The 19,492-nt window shown below is 40.6% G+C and overlaps 2 protein-coding genes across 4 annotated transcripts in view; both read left to right on the forward strand.

The window, feature by feature from the left end:
* The window catches only part of acat1 (acetyl-CoA acetyltransferase 1), an 8,614-nt gene extending 3,660 nt beyond the window's left edge, over window positions 1-4,954 (forward strand). For both annotated transcript variants that reach the window (XM_019895290.1, XM_019895289.1), the window contains exons 5-12: window positions 1,381-1,481; window positions 1,823-1,966; window positions 2,174-2,324; window positions 2,396-2,491; window positions 2,569-2,682; window positions 4,062-4,126; window positions 4,244-4,401; window positions 4,553-4,954. In XM_019895290.1, the coding sequence (XP_019750849.1) occupies window positions 1,381-1,481; window positions 1,823-1,966; window positions 2,174-2,324; window positions 2,396-2,491; window positions 2,569-2,682; window positions 4,062-4,126; window positions 4,244-4,401; window positions 4,553-4,673 (950 nt within the window). In that variant the 3' untranslated portion in view covers window positions 4,674-4,954. The remainder of the gene's footprint in view (window positions 1-1,380; window positions 1,482-1,822; window positions 1,967-2,173; window positions 2,325-2,395; window positions 2,492-2,568; window positions 2,683-4,061; window positions 4,127-4,243; window positions 4,402-4,552) is intronic.
* A 3,407-nt stretch (window positions 4,955-8,361) lies between these two features.
* Window positions 8,362-18,958, forward strand: tmprss2 (transmembrane serine protease 2). 2 transcript variants are annotated; one of them, XM_019895312.1, is made up of 14 exons: window positions 8,362-8,483; window positions 8,729-8,780; window positions 8,958-9,150; window positions 10,590-10,682; window positions 11,262-11,378; window positions 11,468-11,597; window positions 13,278-13,394; window positions 13,516-13,556; window positions 15,640-15,811; window positions 15,974-16,146; window positions 16,226-16,321; window positions 16,922-17,064; window positions 17,143-17,295; window positions 18,792-18,958. In XM_019895312.1, exons 2-14 carry the CDS (start codon window positions 8,766-8,768, stop codon window positions 18,798-18,800), a joined length of 1,452 nt encoding a protein of 483 aa, XP_019750871.1. In that variant the 5' UTR covers window positions 8,362-8,483; window positions 8,729-8,765; the 3' UTR covers window positions 18,801-18,958. The 2 variants fall into 2 exon arrangements, with proteins under 2 accessions (XP_019750871.1, XP_019750870.1); XM_019895311.1 differs by having other exon boundaries at window positions 8,363-8,484; window positions 8,720-8,780.
* The last annotated feature ends 534 nt before the right edge of the window (window positions 18,959-19,492 follow it).

Consider the following 19,492-nt stretch of genomic DNA (forward strand, 5'->3'; position numbering starts at 1 on the left):
AACACCACTCGAGTTCTGATCGGGGGGGTGGCGTTCCTCCCAATCACGCCCTTCCAGGTCTCACTGTCATTGCCCACGTGAGCATTGAAGTCCCCCAGCAGAACAAGGGAGTCCCCAGCAGGAGTACTCTCCAGCACACCCTCCAAGGACTCCAAAAAGGGTGGGTAGGCTGAGCTGCTGTTTGGTGCATATGCACAAACAACGGTCAGGACCCGTCCCCCCACCCGAAGGCGGAGGGAGGCAACCCTCTCGTCTACCGGTGTGAACCCCAATGTACAGGCACTGAGCCGGGGGGCAATAAGTATGCCCACACCTGCTCTGCGCCTCTCACCGTGAGCAACTCCAGAGTGGAAGAGAGTCCAACCCCTCTCGAGAGAACTGGTACCAGAACCCAGGCTATGTGTTGAGGCAAGTCCGACTATATCCAGTCATAAGCCCACGTATCATTTCAAAATAGCAGTTGTCACAGTATACCGGACAATAAAATAAAGCCAACCAATTTATGGTATGGTCATTGCTGTACATACTTAAAAAATGTAGCATCTTCTCCACGTGTCTCATTGAGTTGAGGTTTCTTGTAAAACAGGGGTGTCAAACTAAATTTTGTCACGGGGGCACTTTGGAGTTACGTCTTCCCTCGGAGGGCCAAATTAATGTTTAATCATCACATAGTATTATTAATTGTACACAACAAAATAGTGTATTACTAGTTTTGAAATCAGTGAACTATTTGTTTGTTTGTTCACTTGTTGTTCAAGTGAGTGTGGATAGGACCAGACACTTATTGCAAAATCTCAATGTTATTTATTACACATGACAATTTGACATTTCAGTCCAGATTTTAGAAAGGATCATGGAAGTTGACACACTTGATCTGCTTTCGCGGGCCACATAAAATGATGGCGCAGGCCAGATATGGCCCCAGGCCTTGCATTTGACACCTGTGTTGTAAGAAGTGCAACTGATTCTTGTTGTTGCATCGTCATTAACCTTCAGCTACTGTGATCTAAAATAAAAAGAAGCCGTTGATGGGCATGTGCTATCCCATGTATTCGGTTTCCTAAAATAGCATCAAGTGGCACTGCTCCAACCTATTATCAACTGATTTCAAATGCAACGTATGAGTAGTAAAAAAACAAAACAAAACCAAGCTGCATGTTTGAAATGAACAAAGTTCAATTGCATCACAGAGGAAAAAACATTTCTATTGCTCCAGATAATAAAATAATACAGGTCAGAGATTATTACATCTGTGCTAATTCTGAACATTCCACTGGTAAGCGTTTTACAAGTACATGCGACAGCACTCAACATAACTGTGAAATGTTATCAGTGGTTGATTTTGAGAGTGGATGAACTTTTTCAATGTGTTACTTTTAGGTCTGACACTTGGCACTCCAGCAACAACCATCAACAAAGTTTGTGCCTCTGGGATGAAGTCAATCATGATGGCAGCCCAGAGTCTAATGTGTGGACACCAGGTAGATAAAGCCTTTGTTTAAAAAAAAAAAATTCTCTATGTGCATTAGTGCACCCCATTTGAAAAGTAAGTTTTTTATCCATCTCTCATTGTACATAATTAGACGGAGGTTGTTTGAGTTTTGGTTTTCTTCAATCTTTTATTCAATATCAGCTTTGCTAGAGATGCATGTTGCGTGGTGATTTTTACATAATTGAAGGAATTAGCCAGAAAAAAAACATTGTCTGTATCCATTGGCAAATTTGAATTTCATTAGCGGTTCATATTTGTGGGAGTGTTGTGTATACTGCACCAGAGAAAATGAACGTTAAATTATTTGTGTGTTTTTAAATTATTGTTCAGGATGTGATGGTGGCAGGAGGGATGGAGAGCATGTCCAATGTGCCTTACGTGATGCCTCGAGAAACGCCATCCTACGGTGGCGTTAGAATGGAAGACCTCATTGTGAAGGACGGACTGACTGATGTATACAATAAATTCCACATGGTAACTGTCCACTTAAACTCTTAAACATTAGCACCATGGAAAATGTCACGTATTTGATAGCACAATGCATACACAGTATTTAGTGTTTAAGTGCAGTATAAGATAGTATTATCCACGTGACGGAGTTGAGTCAATGGAAGTTTTTAGTCTGATAGGTCTGCTTCTAATTCCACGTGAGCACTAATCTTTGATGTCATCACCAAACAGGGCAACTGTGCAGAGAACACCGCAAAGAAAAGCAGCATCACCAGGGAGGAGCAAGACAGCTATGCCATCAGCTCATACACGCGCAGCAAAGTTGCATACGAGTCGGGGGTGTTGGCCAAAGAGATTGTTCCAGTTAGCATCCCACAGAAAGGTTGGTAAGAGCGCAATTTTATTTCATACTTCTCTGTGATATTTTCATGCTGTATGTTTCATGACTTTCAGGCAAACCTGACGTGGTCGTGTCTGAGGATGAGGAGTGGAGGCGGGTGGACTTTAGTAAAGTTCCCAAACTTAAGGCAGTGTTTCAGAAAGAGAATGGTAATGATCAATTTGTCTTCCCTTCATTTTTTGGGGGGTAAATGTCTTATTTATTATGTTTTGTTTGCTGTTTTTAGGCACAGTGACTGCCGCCAATGCCAGCACTCTGAACGATGGAGCTGCTGCCCTCGTATTAATGACAGCAGACGCTGCAAAAAGACATAATGTCACTCCACTGGCCAGGATTGTATGTAAGGACAATTTATGATGAAATCTAATTCTGAATACGGGAAGCTTCTGATTTTTATTCCCTACGGGGTATGAGACAGCCCAAGCATCCACAATCCATTCACAAATTATGGCGTAACTCGCCCGGCGCTGCCTCCCAGTCATAGTAAAGCTGCGTTCGCCATCGCTCCCACGCCACTTGCAACTTCATTTTGACTTTTCTTTCGCCTTAAAAATCACCGTAGGTGTCTGTTTCTGTCCATTACTATGGCAACAAAGCACAACAGTGAAAGACAACTTCTTGCGCTTCGTTGTGCATATTACTACCGTGCTGTTCCCCTTCTTCTCTACAGTGTGGTTCACCTGAATGTCGAAAGTGAGCGGCACCTCGTCCATGTTGTTGATTCGGTCGGGCTGGATGTGTTTGGCGGCAATCTTTTTGTTGCATTTCAACATGCAAAGTATCACTTGCCGTAGCCCAAGCGGGCAAGCTAGGAATGTGGTGATTGGTTGAGAGAACAGTCGGTAATAGAAGCCAAGTGAGGCCACCAGAGCAACAGACTAAAGGATTAAAATCTCCAAGAAAGAATCTTTATTTAATGTAATGCCAAACATTACACTTTTTACTGCAGTAGGAGCGGAAGATGGCCAGCTTTTTTTTTTAATCCGCCGGGTATTGCTGCGCCACTGTCATCCTTGCCCAGATGGATAGATGGCGCCGTTTCATAAAACCAAAGCACCAAGCACCGTGGATTACTTGATCTTTAATTTTTGAAATAAACTGTGCGTCATAAACGTAGCTCTCCATAGGTGCCATTATCAGGAAGTTGTTTTGCACAGCGCACATACCGGCACTATGGGGTGTGCCTTTAGCGTCCTCTTTCCACCCTTCCCATTTTAACATCCACATGTTGTCCTCAGTTACATCCGCCCTTCCTCTATATTAGCAGCGTGTCGGCACAACATCAGTCAGTCAGTCAAGTGGACCCCTCATTGGAGTCACACAACAGCATTCACACATTTTGGAAGTCAGAGCATACACAAGGCATTATTGGGCGGGGGTCCAATTTCGAGAACATTTTAGACTTTTAACGCTTTACGGTCGCGAAAATTCGATACTTTACATTACACACAACAGTCTATTTGTTACGACACACACTGTGGGGCACCGTGGAAGTGTTTCACAGCTCAAAAGCAATGACGAGTGGCATCTTGACTTTTTTATTGATAGCAACGCACAGAATAATAACTGGATTTACTCTTTCTGAACGGACGAAGTTGTCAAGTATTTGATTCATGTTGGTCGCTAATGAGAGCTTAGCTGTGTTTGAAGTGGCCTGAAGTCTCATGTGTCTGTTTTAAACCGAATCTTTAATTTTGGTGTTGTGTTTTTGCTCTGTAGCGTTTGCTGATGCAGCTGTTGCACCCATTGATTTCCCCATTGCTCCTGCATACGCTGTACCAAAAGTATGTACACATAATCTACATTTTGAGTTTCCTGTAATTGCTAATTACCTAATTAAAGAAGTACTTCCAGGTCAGAGATGTTATTGAATCAAAAGGTCATCTGTGTGTGGCTGTCAGGTGTTGGATGCAGCCGGGCTGACCAAAAATGATATCGCCATGTGGGAGATCAATGAGGCCTTCAGTGTGGTCGTTCTGGCCAACATCAAAATGCTGGACATAGATCCTGCGAAAGTGAATGTCAACGGGGGAGCTGTGTCACTCGGACACCCCATTGGGTAAGCAGTAAAAAGTTATCCTAAGAAAAGTTAAAATATGTCTAAGTTCAGTCATACTGATGCATTATTATTATTGTTGTTGTTACTGAAAGTCAGCGTGGGAAAGAACTTTTTGTAGTTCCTAATCATGTCCCCTTTTCTCACCTGTCAGGATGTCTGGAGCCAGAATTGTGGGTCATATGGTGCACAACCTCAAGTCTGGCCAGTACGGTCTGGCAGGTATCTGCAATGGAGGGGGTGGAGCCTCTTCTATTATTATCCAGAAGTTCTAGAAAATGGAAAGGGGACGCTTACAGCCCCTTCAATACTCTCTTTGAAATATGTGGGTGAGGGATTGTAGCGTCCAAATCGTTTGCAAAGCTCCCTTTTTATTATGAAGAATGCTGTTTTTTTTTATCAGGCTCCAATGCAGGTGGCCTATTTACACAACACATAAAGACTTAACTCCGATGACATCATAAGTCCAATGTTACACTCCTTTGTTAAACAATTAGGTGGGAAAATAAGTTAATATTTAACTCTGAACTGAAATGGTTGAATAAATAGTTTTTATTATTATTATTATTATCATTATTATAATTATTTATTATTTACTGTGCAAATTAAAAAATAAAATAAAAAATCAATTTTCAGTGGACACAAGAGGGTTTTTTTCCCACCAGAATGCTGACGATAACTAGACTCACTTGTGGATGATTTCTTCAGTAGCAAGTGGGCAGACCAGTAAGTGGCACCCACTGTATAAATTATAAAAAAAAAAAAAAAAAATCAATTCTCAGTGGACACGAGAGGGTTTTTTTCCCCGCAGAATGCTGACGATAACTAGACTCACTTGTGGATGATTTCTTCATTTGCATCTCAAATGTGAGCTTTACCAAATGTTCATTTGGTGTGTCTTCATTTTTCCACAATTTGATACTTTCGATATATTTTGTCTCTGCACATTGAAGTTTCATTTGAAATCAATAACCAACATTTTCAAGAGTATTTTATATGCCATAGAAAATAGATGCTCAAGTTTTGTTTTTTTTAAAGAAATGAGTTGTGGTGTACCGTACCTATTCATGTTGGTCACTGTAGATTCTGTATTGGCCACGAGGTGGCACCATTTCATTGCCGTGATTTTGCTACCACTGGCCTTTCACTGGTACGAGCTCAAATTGCACTTCATACTGCAGGTTTTAGGAATGTTTTAAAAATAGATATTGCTATTCGTTGAAGCACATTTATCTATGGTTACAATAAAAAATAAAATGACATTGTCTGTATACAGTCATTTTGATATTCCTCAGTTGTTTCGATCACACGGAAGTGTCGTACTGTATCGGGTGTAGTAGTAGATCTGGGTGGCCGCCAGAGGTAGCAAAAGTACACGCACAGTACAGGAAGAAAAAGTCGAATATACTTTAATGTAAAAGTAATCAGGATTTTTTTTACTATTAGTACTCAAAACCGTTTTAACTGTCATGTTTCGGTTTGGGACCAACAGGTGGCACTGTAGGGCTCTCCCTGCAGCTGCACACCTGTTGGTCGTTATGTAATTAGTGCTTTAAAAGGACTCCCAGCCCGAGCACTCATTGTCGGGTCATTGTTGCTGTTTGTTGCTGTTTCTTTGCTGCTGTCATGTTTGCTTATTTGTTGCTGTCATGTTTCGGTCATGTTTCTGTTACGATTAGTTTTGAGCTTCTGCCTAGTGATGGGACGATGATACCTCAAGGAGTGTATTGACCCACTTCACAAACTGTGTCAGCACTATATTGACACTGTGTTGGTCACCCAATAGTGACCCCTTCAGTAGTTATAAAATCATTGCAGGTAAAGAAATTCCTTGTTTGTATAAATGCTAAACTGAGTTGGTATGGAAAATATCGCAAATTTGTGTTACAATTCAGATTTTTAACTTATGTAGAAAATTTTTGTTAAATCACGTGAAATAAAAGACAAAAAAGTGATTAGTTTATGAATTTTTATTGAGGAACAAAGGTTTTTGGAGTGTCTTTGCTCCAAGGCGATTTCTCCTCTTAGACACCAGCTCCCCAGCCTCAGAAAGTACTCTTTCACATGGTTCAGATGACGATAGTGAGCAGAGAGTTTTAAAAGAAAGTTGATGCAGATGTGAATATGTTTTCTGGTTCCATTTCCAATATTGTAAAGGGTCTTGGTTTCTGGGTGTGTTTGCTTCTGACAGGCAGCGTTGGACTATATATATAACAGTAAACAATGCTCAAAGGAGAAAACGATTTACCAAGATCAAAATTATTCCACACTGGGGAAAACTTCATAATTTCGCAAAACTCCAGCCAACAAACCAACGACATGTTGATACAGTTTGTGTCCTTATAAACACACTTTGACGCAGCACATTCAAACGATCCAGGTCCTGTATTGGTCATGTGATTCTTTCTTAAAACAATACACGCACCGATGCAGGGTTTCACTCTTGAGCTCTCGGCACTGTGCTGACGCACCAGTGTCGCACGTCCCATCACTACTTCTGCCATGGTTTTTGTTTGCTACTTTGGACTTTGTTTGTTTTGGATTTAGTTTTCTCGGTTTTAATACAATCTTTCAAGTTCACCCTGCTCCTCCCTCCTGCCTGCTTTTTGGGGTCCACCACCTCCCTCGCATCGTGACATTAACTAACTTAATACAACAATTACAAAAGTGTCTCTGTACACAAAATAGTTTCCTTTTTTTAATAACTAGCAAAAGGTTCAAACTGAGAATTGAAAAAAAAAAAGTTGGTTCTGAGAGCCGACAACATGAAACAGTTCCCTAAAATAAGGTCATGGATGAGGAATATTTTGCTTCTCTGAATCAGTTGCCATTATTGTTCATGGTCCCCAGTACACATTCCTTCAACTTGCTGTTTTTCTTTTTTTCTGCCTTACAAGTCCCTAAGATATGAGAATAGGTCACGATCTCTGCTGTGATTGTCTTTTAGTTTTACATTCATATTTTTGTGTCACGTCATCACCTTGGATATTGAAAAGTGCAGCCAGAATGTACTTTATGTATTTTGAACAAATGAGTGTGGTCGTATAAACGTAAGATGTGAGACATCTTACCCCCCATCCAAGTGTGTGGCTGGGAAGACAGATGACTCAGTCAGTATATAAAAAAAAAAAAAAAAACTTCCTAGCAGAAATCCTAAGAGGAAAAAATTTCTTATTGTCTAACTACTAGTTACTAACTAGGTTTTCATTTCTTTTGTGATCAATGTTTAAAAAAATTTACTTGTCTTCCTAGGACTGTATGTGTTGTTTGTTTAGTAAAATGCTGGTTCAAGGTGTTGAGTTGTTGTTAGCAACAAGAACATAATGTCCCTTAGCCTCTCACTGGAAGAGTTTCATCTCTCATTCTTTACCTTTTTCTGCCAGCCAACGCAGTCAAACATTAAGCTAAATATTAACAGGGTTTAAGTCCTTTGGCCACAAGTATTTTCAGAGTTGACATTTCCCATTTGTTTGGAGGTTACCGATAGTTATCGTTCTAGTTACCTTCTTGATAGTTAATTTTAAAAAAAGGTGGTGGAGAGCTAACTTCGTGATGATGGGCCAAAACATGCGTCACATCAATGTTTCATCCACAGGAATATGTACTTATCATCCCACTTCCGGCAGTTATGAGTCAGTTCAAGAAATTAGTTTTAAATGATGCATTTCTATGTACGCCTTTTGGTTTTGTTTTGTTTGAGTGAAAGTAGAAGATATCTTTTTGTGGACCTAAAACGTGGATTTAACAGGATTAACAAAACCAGAACTGGTTAGATATCAAATGCGACTATGAATGGATTTTGGCTGATAAACTGGAGGAATTGAGTCGACTAATCTCACTGGTATTCTGGATTTTAATCAGAGAATAAGGTGTATCAATAGCCGGCCTCAATACCTGTTTGCTCATGCCATTTTTGAAGAAACATTTGAATGAAGAGACAAACAACAGGCTGGCTTGTGCACACAGTGGAAAAAAAAGGAAGGTGTGGTCATGGCTGTTGATTACTTTCTTCTGGGTGAATATGAGACAGAACAAGCGGGAAAGGACAGAGAAAAACGGAGTGCTGGAGACATTAAGATTGCAAGGTACGTCTGATAAATATGCTTCAGTGTATGCCGGTGTACTTTGCTATAACGCAACCCTTGAACATTTCATTTTAAAAAGTGCAGCTGGTCTCAACTAAGCTAGTCAAATATTGGGGGTTTTCCTCCCTTCTGCATGACATCACGTGTGAAATTGAAAACATAAAACCTGTTTTTTTTTCTGAATACACAGTCTACATTGAAACCATGATAGACTAAATGCTACTAATTATTTTAATAATTTCCAGACGTCCTTCATGAACAAGTGGTGTGACCAGTTTCAACATGAATAATAACCAGGTAGGTCATTTAACAAAAAAAAACAAAAAAAACACACTTTTAGTACTGGCCTTTTGCAGAGTTTCATCTGCTTCTGTTTTCAAATAATATTTATAATACTGTACCAAAGCAATTATAGACTGATTCACTTTAGCCATTTGAAATTACTGTTGAACTATTTTCTTCTCTCTTCTTCAGACTAATGGTCCCACGTACGACAACATCGGCTTCCAGCATGAGGAAAGTCGACCCCCACCATTCGCGCCACAGCAAGGGATCTATCCTACTCTCCCTGAGCCGACTCCAAGCTACGTCGCCTTCGCTCCCATACCGATCAACACCCACCAAACGACGACCCCTGCCGCGCCACAAAATACCACAGAAAACAAAGGTAGTCACTAAATGCTGGTTCATATCCTGTTTTGTGTCAGGACCCTTTGCTGACCTGCTCCCCTGAGTTGCGAGACAAACGCTTGATTGTATCACTCGAGAAAGAGTCCTTGTCATCCTGTTTATATTCTTATTATCGTTCGTATTGTACCTCACCCTATATGGATCAACATTAAAAAAAAAAACCCAAAACATATATATATATATATATATATAATAAACAAAAAGTGTGATGGTCGCAGAGGTGTCTAATCATAAACATTTATTGTTTTCCAAAAAGCCACACTTAACCAAATATCAACCATTTCTGGGATCTTGACAGCAAATAAATCAATCTGAAAATAAATCATAACACTAATTATGATATAAATATTAACCAGATAACCCTTTTCAGGTTTTTCACAGGACAAAAAAAAAAAAAAAAGACCATGAAACATTAACTTTCTTGTCGACACAACTCCAAATCTTTTAGCCAATATTCCGTTTTATTTGACAGGGATATGTCCAGGATTTTTTTTTTTTTCCAGAGGGTGGGGTTTCAAATGTTACGTTCTATGCATGTACAAGTCTTGATCATGTGGCCAGACTGAAAAAAAGCTCATCTGCAAATTAGCTTCATGTAACAACAAGAGTCTGAGAAAAGTTCTGGGATGCTTTGTAACAATAGCTTTGTTCAGCATTGTTTGAGGGGGAAAAAACATCCACCAGTGTTTATAAGATAGACAGTACCTCATTTAAGAAGGTGGAGAAACACAGCTATTAGTCCAAAGTGGCTAATGTATGTGCAAATTAGTTTTTATGGCTAAATTTAGCTATTGCGGCTTTTAATCAGGTGCGTTTTTGTTCGTCTGGAAATTACGGTACAAGCACGGTAAAATCAATATTGAACAAATTTTGATAGATCAAACTGTGTCCTAGTAAAAAGTAGAGACATTTTTTAAATCAGTGTCCAAAATATATTTAGGGACACACAAAGGCATCTCTGATTAAAATTTGCCGTTGACCAGTGTAATTGATGCATGTGAGTAACAAATAGCTACCAAAAAACCCAACCGTTTACACATTTGTCCTGCATTATTCCAATATGTTCATAGATTAATTAAATAAGTTAACATTTTTTATTTGTAAATGTTATGATTTGTTATATATGCATGATTTCCACTCCGCAATTTTTCTAGTGACATCCCCATGTGCATGTAATAAAACTGCGCTAAATTAGCATTCGGCCCACATTATACTAATACGTTCATAGTCAATTTCCTTGTTTGGCTGCCCTGTTGCAGCGTCTCTCCATGTCACACTGTCTAAGGTAGAGGTGAAACTACAGTGCGTATAGCTTACAGGGCTTACAATTTACATTTTTATGAAAGTGCGTTTACCTTGTCTCGACAAAGTACCTGATGTTTACATAGTGACTCAAAGTCTGTTTTGTCTTTACAGGAAGAACGAGGTGTGCATGGAAACGTATCCTGTGTGCATCCATATGTGTATTTCTTGTTCTGGTGATCCTCACCCTCTTATTGTGGTACTTCTGTAAGTCACAGTTTATTACCATTAGACCGTTAGAACTGTAAGTCACAACCCCCCCATCGACCCTCAGTTTTAATGTCAAAGGCTTAAGCAAAGATACAACTTCTGGGTCAGGTTTTTCCAGAACTCAGGAGTGTCTCATTTTTCGTCTAGTCTGAGCTTCTTTCAAGTTATTTTTAAGACGACAATTATTTCAATTGCTTGATTTCTACAATGTTTCAGAGGGTGGTGTTATTTTTATGAATGAATTCCCATGACATCCATCACACACATCGGCGCTGAATTTGTCCGCCTGCGCCTTGCTCAAATACACCCAAATTGCATTACATCATCTTTGCTACAAGTTAAACCTGCTTTTTGCAAGTCTAAAATGTAGTCTATTTTTTGTAACCAAATTTGCAGATGCGCTGGGGGGCACGGCAGGAACACCCAGTGAGGCTAGCGCATTTACCAAATTCACAAACACGATGAAGTGGATGTGACTTAGATCTGCATGAGCACAATTGAATGAATTTTACGGTAGTTTATCTCTCAGCAGCTTTTATTGTGTCTTCATATCTTTATTTGTGTGTTTCATGGCAGTGTACTACCAGTGTGCACTGGGCAAGTCATGCAGGTATAGTCTGAAGTGTCTACGCACCTCCCAGTGGTGTGATGGCGTCACAGATTGTTTGCATGGCGAGGATGAGTCCAACTGCTGTAAAAACCTTTAAATTTTCTTTCAGTCTTGGACACACAAACCGTGCATTGGATTTGTTTGGCTCAGCGATATTCCTGCTATTTAACAGTTCGTCTTTCTGGAAGCAACTTTATGCTGGAGAGTTTCTCATCTGAGAGCCAATCGTGGATTCCTGTATGTGGTGACAGATGGGATGACAATTTTGGGAAAGCTGTGTGCGGGCAGATGGGTTACAAGAGGTGAGCTTCTCGACTATATAACATACATGGCAATGGCGAGTGATGAAAAAAGCGGAAGGGGCGTGGCCTGGACGGGGGCGTGGTTACTTACAAAAGTGGCACTAAACATGCTGAAGATGAAGTGTATTAAATTTACACAGTTTGAAAATTGAACAGAAAAAAATCCCAAGATCGCCACTATTCTTTCAAGTGAAAATTTGTGCAATTTTGCCTATGCATTCCTGGTGAGCACCAGTATGTAACTCCAAATTTGCTTCTCAAAATCAAAACTAAAAAAGTAAACACATTCCCTGCCATATTTAAGATTTGTTCATGACTTGTATTCATAAAGTGTTGTGTAAATGTGATAAAAAGCTGTTGATTCTTACCTCATACAGTGATAGTGAATATTATGCATACAATTTATTATGCATAACCGTGCTTTATTATCCAAGACAAAACGTGAATTATCAATATGAATATAAAACGCAAATAAAAACAAATAAATGTTATCATGCTGTTGCTACAAATGCATACCAAATAAAAGTGAAAATATCATCCTCGTATATTTGAATAAAAAAGTATATACCTCGGAGTGTACCTGTCTATCGGCGAGGGGCGTCAGTGGAGCAGATTTCGTTGCTTGGTTCAGCCAAAGTAAGTACCCCAGCGCGTAACGTCTTTAGTTGTATCCGCTGACGAAGTTTGTTTGAAAAATGCCGATCCCAAAGAATAATTGCTCCGGCGAATGGCGATTTTGTCGGCATGTTTTTTCACTTTTGTTGCATGATCTGTCAGTGCCACGCATCCACGGGAGCCATAGTTAATTAAGTCACTACAATACACACAATAAGCTTTGCCTGCTACGTCTGGTTTCTTCAAAAATTGTCCAAGAGCTTCTGTAACTTCGTCGAACTTGGAACCAATTTTAACCTTTACAGTGACTTTTCTGTCAAGCCAGTCCTATCGGAATTTATTCTTGACATTTGAGTCAATTTCTAGGATTAAAGACTCCTGATCTTTCGTCAAAAATTTCATAATTCCGCTCAAAACGATCCCAGAACAATGAATTTGCGAGACGAACAGGCCGCCGTGAATCAGGTAAAACAATATGTTACATGCAATTTGATTGGTCCAATCGCTTGTAGTTAACCAATCGCTGGGCCGTTTATAATCGAGCTAAGACTTCCGCAACAAATAATGCCTTCAGTGATCTGATTAGTTGAAGCTTTCATACACGTCCAATCGCAGGGCTGTTTACAAACGGAAAACGGAGAGACTGTTCGGGAGAGCTCGTGAAAACTCGATGATAAGGTACCTGACCGCCCCTAAAATTTTCTCAACGGATTTAGACGATTCACAAAAATGATCAATTTAAGAAATAAAACGGCGGATTTCCGCGGATCCGCGGAAAATTGCCATGTATGATATAAACATTTGCTCCCTGTTCTTGAATGGAGTTTTACATGGGATTCAAAACCACAGTAATAAGTTCCGCATACATTGAGATATACAGTATACAACCGCTGATTGAATGGATTCCGTTCAATTGACATTAAGCCAAGAAGAAATTTTTAAATGTGCTCTATATGACACCTGATCTCCTAAAAATAATGTGACTGGAAAGTTAGCATTTGTGTTATTTGTGTTAAAGTATGTTTGTCCAACCTCACTGATTGCTTTCTTTTGTTTGGCCCATAGGCAGGATTATGTAACCTACAGGCAAACAAATGTGGGCTCTTTAACCTCGAGAGGATTCATGAAGCTGATGCCTAGCAGTGACCATAAATCGCTAATACAGTCCCAACTCTCTTTCAGGTTTGTGAACTAGCTAATGCACAATCATAGTTAAAAGAAAATTTTGTATCTTGTTTTCAGACATGTAATAAATATGATGTGATATGTTTACTGAAATACTTTTTTTTTTTATTGTCATCAGTCAAAGTTGCAAAGGGACATCTGTCGGGCTTCGTTGTATGGGTAAGATACTGCTTAAATTCTTTCCATATTCCAAAGGCTTAGCTATAGCTAATATGAGTAGACAAAAAGTACAGTAGATATTAATTGATCCATTGTAAAAGTAGCAAAAATTAAACATCAGGGTATATCTTTAAAATCTACAGCCTGTGTCATCTTCCTGACATCATTTGTAAACCAACCAGTGTTAGCCATGCCATGTTCAGGGTACGTTGTCAGGGCCGGCAAGCCGATCAGATTTCAGACTTTGTGCTGCAATTTCAATTGAATATACTCAGCCTCTTCATAGTTAGTCGTGCCACCTAATGTAACTCAAACTAGATGTATTCCCAACTTCATCTCGCTACTTTTCATTTTGGATGACAAAGAGAAGTGTAGCCCAACCCACATTGGAAAGGAATGCAACTGACTGTCGGCCGTGTGGACCAAAGTCTGACACTGGATGTACAAGAAATGAACAGCCCGTATTATGGGGTCAGGTACACCATGCTCATGGAGCAAACAATACCCCTGAGAAACAGTTGAATACCTTATCCAAGTCCATAAAGCCGATCTAGATTTATTGGGCGAACTGCCATGCACTCCCCAGTTCTTTGCTCAGAGTGTAAAACTGGTTCGCTGTTCAAAGGCCAGACAAAAGTCACACTGCTCTTCTTGAATCTGAAATTTGACTTTGACGTCCTTATGGACCTGCCTCTGCAGAGCCCCTGAATAGACCTTCCCAATAAGGCCATGGAAGAAATGTGATCCCCTGTAATTGGAAAACACTCTCTGGTCCACTCTTTCTAAAAGGGCACCACCACCTCCGGTAGGCCAATACCGAGGCACTGTCCATGATGGCATTTCCGCCAGGGCAACCTCACAATATCCAGAGTCTTGAAGAACTCTGGGCCAATCTCTGCCAAGGAGTATTTGACCACCTGGGTGACCTCAACCCCAGAAAAAAGAAAGCCAACTTCAGATACACTGGACTTTCCTTATAAGAAGGAATGCCGGTGGACTTGAGGCTTTTTCAGCATTCTGCTCTGACTCACAATGTCCCAAGTCGAGGTCTGCAGAGGACCACGCCCACTATACACAATGCTAGTGTGGTGTACTGCTTCCTGCTCATGAGATGCGGGATGGTGGACGAGAATTTCCTAAAAGTAATCCGGAACTCATTCTGTATGGCCTCACTGAACTCCTCCCACGCCTGAGATTTTGCCTCAGCGGCCACCATAGCAACATTCCTCTTAGCTTGCATCCATTGCTCCACAGTCCTGCAGGTCAAAAAGCACCTGAAGGACTGCTTTATCTTAACAGCATTCCTCACCGTTGGTGTCCACCAACGGCCGCAGGGATTGCCGCCAGAACAGAGGCCAACCACTTTATGGTCGCACCGTCAATAGGGCAAACTTACCATGGATAACTACAGAGTGGGACAGAGTCCAACCCCTCTTAAGATGACTGGTTACCGAGCACAAGTTGTGCATCGAGATAAGACTGACTATAGCTTGTCGGAACTTGTGAATTTTGTACAACAGCCCAGGCTCTTTCTGTGCCAGAAAGGTACCGTTCCTAACTTCTATAGCCATGGGTCAGACCGCCAAGGTGCCAGCTTTTTGGTATCTGACCCCCATTGCTCACTCCGGCAGCTGGGGATCCCATACAGCGGAGGGACCTATGTTTCCACTTTGGCCTGGGCATGGCCAGGTGCATGCAAGGTGCTTACCATTGAGCCCTAACTCTAGTAAAGTGACCTGCTTTGTTTTTGGAGGATGTGTTCTTTGTCTGGGCCCTCCCCTAAGATTTTCCCTGGCTAAACCTCCCATGGAGCTAAAGTTCCTAACAATTTAGCTTCTCAGGTTGGTGGGACACAGAAACTCCTCCACCACGGTAAGATGACAACTCAGGGAGGAGTGAAGGGCACTTTCAGTAATTGATAGTTTTGCCCATTTTTACACCACGGATGCCAGTTTACCAAAATGGGTCCTTTGTTTCTACTAACGGGATTCCCCATCCTTGGGGCAAAAGTACTGTTTGAAATTGCTGATGTCTGAGACAAGCAATCGACCTGTTAAACTAATAATTTTTTTTCTGTCTTCAGATTGCGGAGAAAGTTCTGCATTCCCCAGCAGTCGCATTGTAGGGGGTACGGAGGCTTCAAATGAAGTCTGGCCATGGCAGGTCAGTCTCCAGATTTCTGGTCGAGGACACATTTGTGGAGGCTCAATTATCAGCTCATACTGGATTGTATCTGCTGCGCACTGCTTCCAAAGGTGAGTTGTTACGCCCATCTTTAATCTCTCTAATTGACATTTTGGTTCTGTTGGAAAATTGTGTATGAAAGTTTAGTTTGTGTCTTGACCATATTTGGCCTGTGCAAGTCCATTATATTCTGAATAAATGGGAATAAATTGAAAAAAAAAATCAAATTGCAGGTTCTCCAGACCATCAGTATGGACCGTGTACTCCGGCGACATAAGCCTGCGTAAAATGAGCTATTATTACGGCAACAAAGTTGAAAAAATCATCAGTCATGAGAAGTATGACTCTGAAACATACGACAATGACATCGCACTTCTGAAGCTTGACACACCTTTGACATTTTCAAGTAAATCCACCAACAAGATTCTTGCTTGATTTCCCTAATTCATTTCCCGACATGACAGAATGAATTGTTGATCCAACAGAGAGAGTAAAGCCGGTGTGCTTGCCAAACTTCGGCATGGAATTCTCAGCTGGAGATGCAGCATGGATTACAGGTTGGGGATCTTTGCGATCATCTGGTAAGACGAACTTCTTCACTGAGAAAAATTGAATTTTCTTTTTCATTTAAATGTTTGATTTTGTATTATTTTTAATTGAAATTAATCTCGGGACAAAGATAAAATATTTTCTTATGCTATGCAAGAATTGCAGAGAAAGAAGCTTGGTTGTTTTCGACACTGTTCTATTATTTTAAATATGATCACCTGGCAATGCCTCTTGGCGGCTATGGTGCTAAATATAATAGTGGAATTGTTCGACAAATAATGATTACTTTTATTTGAAAACACATTATAAAAGGATTTCTCTGAATTCTGAGTTTTTCACCGAATTACTATTTTTTTTTTATTTGTTTTTTTTTTATCGAGCTTGATTAAATTTGTGTGTGTGTGTGTGGGGGGGGGTTCTTTCTTTAAAACCTTTTTTTTCTTTTATTCTTTTTTTTTTTTTTTAATGAGATTTTCTGGAATTAAAACAAATAAAGTAACACAGTTGAGAGAGACTGTGGCTTCAACCCTGTATGCCCTTAACCCTTTCAGTTCCTACAGTGGACAGCTTATCATGTTAACAGGTTGCAGGGCGCATGAAAGTGTTAAAGTGGATGCTTTCACTTTCTTCAGGTCCATCCCCAGACAAACTCAATCAGGCTTTGGTGACAATTTACAGCAGAGAGGCATGTAACAATCGTGAAATATTAAACGGGGCAGTTACAGAATCGATGATTTGTGCTGGCAAACTGAGCGGAGGCGTCGATTCATGTCAGGTGAGTTTGGCTCTGCTGTCTTTGTCCCTGACACACTCCCACACAGACATGTCACGGCATAACTCATTTACGCGGCAGGGTGACAGTGGAGGGCCATTGGTGGTCAAAGAGGCGGATGTGTGGTGGCTGGCTGGAGACACAAGCTGGGGGATTGAATGTGCTCTGAAGAACAAGCCAGGGGTCTACGGCAATGTACCCTACTTTCTTGACTGGATATATTGGAAGATGCAGGTACAGTGACTGAATGCAGCAGTAATGACATGAGCCGTGAAGGACAGTGCATAATTAGCAAGCAGGTATTTTTCTGAAGTTAAATTAGAATGAATTTTTGTTTTCGATTAAAAGGGGAGTCAAGTCAAAAATATTCTTTACAATATGTTCTATGCGACCCTAGAAGCGGAATACATGGCATTCTGATTAATATCGTGGAAGATGAATCCAGAAGCAAAATCCACCTGTTTTTAGCCATCACAGGCTGTTGAATTCATATTTCACAAACGCAATGTGAATAAGAATGGCAGATTTAGACTAGTGGTGACCCATTAAACATATGATTGGAAAATTTTTTTTTTTACTTTACTTCCCCTTTAAAAAAAAAAATCAAATGGAATGTAAACTGGGTCAGCCCGGTGGTCCAGTGGTTATCGCGTTGACCTCACAATGCAGAGGTACCGGGTTCAATTCCAGCTCCGCCCGCCCTGTGTGGAGTTAGCATGTTCACCCCGGGCCTGCGTGGGTTTTCTCCGGGTACTTCGGTTTCCTCCCACATTCCAAAAACATGCATGGCAAGCTGATTGAACACTCAAAATTGTCCCGAGGTGTGAGTGTGAGCGCGGATGGTTGTTCGTCTCTGTGTACCCTGCGATTGGCTGGCAACCAGTTCAGGGTGTCCCCTGCCGACTGCCCGAAGACAGCTGGGATAGGCTCCAGCACCCCCCGCGACCCTTGTGATAAACGGATCGGAAAATGAATGGATGGATGGAATGTATACAGCAACATGTGACATCCCTCGGTACATATATAGGCACTAATGAAATCCAGTCTACAATTTGAGAGAGATTAATAACTGTCTGTCATCGATCCATTTATCTGAACCGCTTTTCCTCAAGAGGGTCACGGGCATGCTGGAACCAATCCCAGCTGTCTTCGGGCTACAGACGGGGTGATTAATAACATACGGTATATTTATAATTGTATAACTGTATCAAGGGAATTTACTTGATTACCTCATATAAAAACCAATTATTAGAATTATTCAGTATGATGTGGAGTTCAACAACACTGTAAAATATAAGAACAATAAAATATTTATTGTTATTAGCGCGTCAATCAAATATGCTTGTTTGTACAGGCAGATATTTGGGACCCTGTTTTCGTTCCGGCCGCAAGTCGAGACCAAAGTGCAGTTTAACTGTGTGCATGCATGAGTGGAGTTTTCTTTCTTTTTGGTATTTTGCAAGACTTTGGGGCTGCCAGAATTGGGTGGAAAGGGTGTTTGCACCTTTGCGCGCCGTTGTGGGACAGAAGTAGTTTTTCCCCCCCAGCCAATAATTGCGGCACCCCTCATTTGGATCATTGATTGGGGATCTGTGGCTATAAGTACACATGAAACAAACAAGCAAAACAAACTTTTGAGTAAAATGGAAATGGAGCATTCCTGTTTCGAAGGGGATAAATGTCGTTTTTGAACTGTAATTGTTAAATTTATTTTTTTCTCTCTTCAACAGACTCAGTGATGGAAATACTGGTCAGCAGCAACACACATTATCCTTTGCTTGGGGTTCCTAATTAAAACAAAAACTTTGCACTTTTGAATGGAAATGTCGGTATGCACTGTTTGTTTCTATTTGAACAAATGTACATAAATAAAGACTTTTTTTTTTGCACAAAGGAACACGTAATTTGAAGTCTGCTTAAACACTGGCAGGGGCTCGGTCGCTCTGGTGGTTGTGTGAACAGCTGAATCAGGTGGACCATGTTCAGAATGTTGCATTTCTTGTATCCCTTTCAAACTAATGTCCCAATTTCAAAATTTTTGATTTGAGTAAGTACGTCAGACGGTTTGTCACCAAAAGGAAAAAACAAATACCATTGACTAGAAAAAAAAACCTTAAACCTTACTGTTGAATGCAGCCTCAGTTCTGATATCTGTGTCTTGCTTTTTAAGTAAATATTCTTGTCAAGAGAAAGTCAAGCTCATTCAACTTTACTCCAGCTTCCGACTTCCTCTCAGAGCCTTTTTAACTATCTGTTGATTTGTGTACAGATAAACACGCACATGCGCGCAATGAAGACAGAATAGTGACCCACATTTTCAGCTAACGAAAATGGCCGAAAAGTTCATCTTCGGATATCGATCGAAAGATTTTATACCACAAAAACAACCCGGCTGAAACACAAAAAACACAATCGGTACACATTCCAATAG

The sequence above is a fragment of the Hippocampus comes genome, unplaced genomic scaffold (genome assembly GCF_001891065.2).
Source record: "Hippocampus comes isolate QL1 unplaced genomic scaffold, H_comes_QL1_v1.1 scaffold177, whole genome shotgun sequence".
Taxonomy (NCBI): Eukaryota; Metazoa; Chordata; class Actinopteri; order Syngnathiformes; family Syngnathidae; genus Hippocampus; species Hippocampus comes.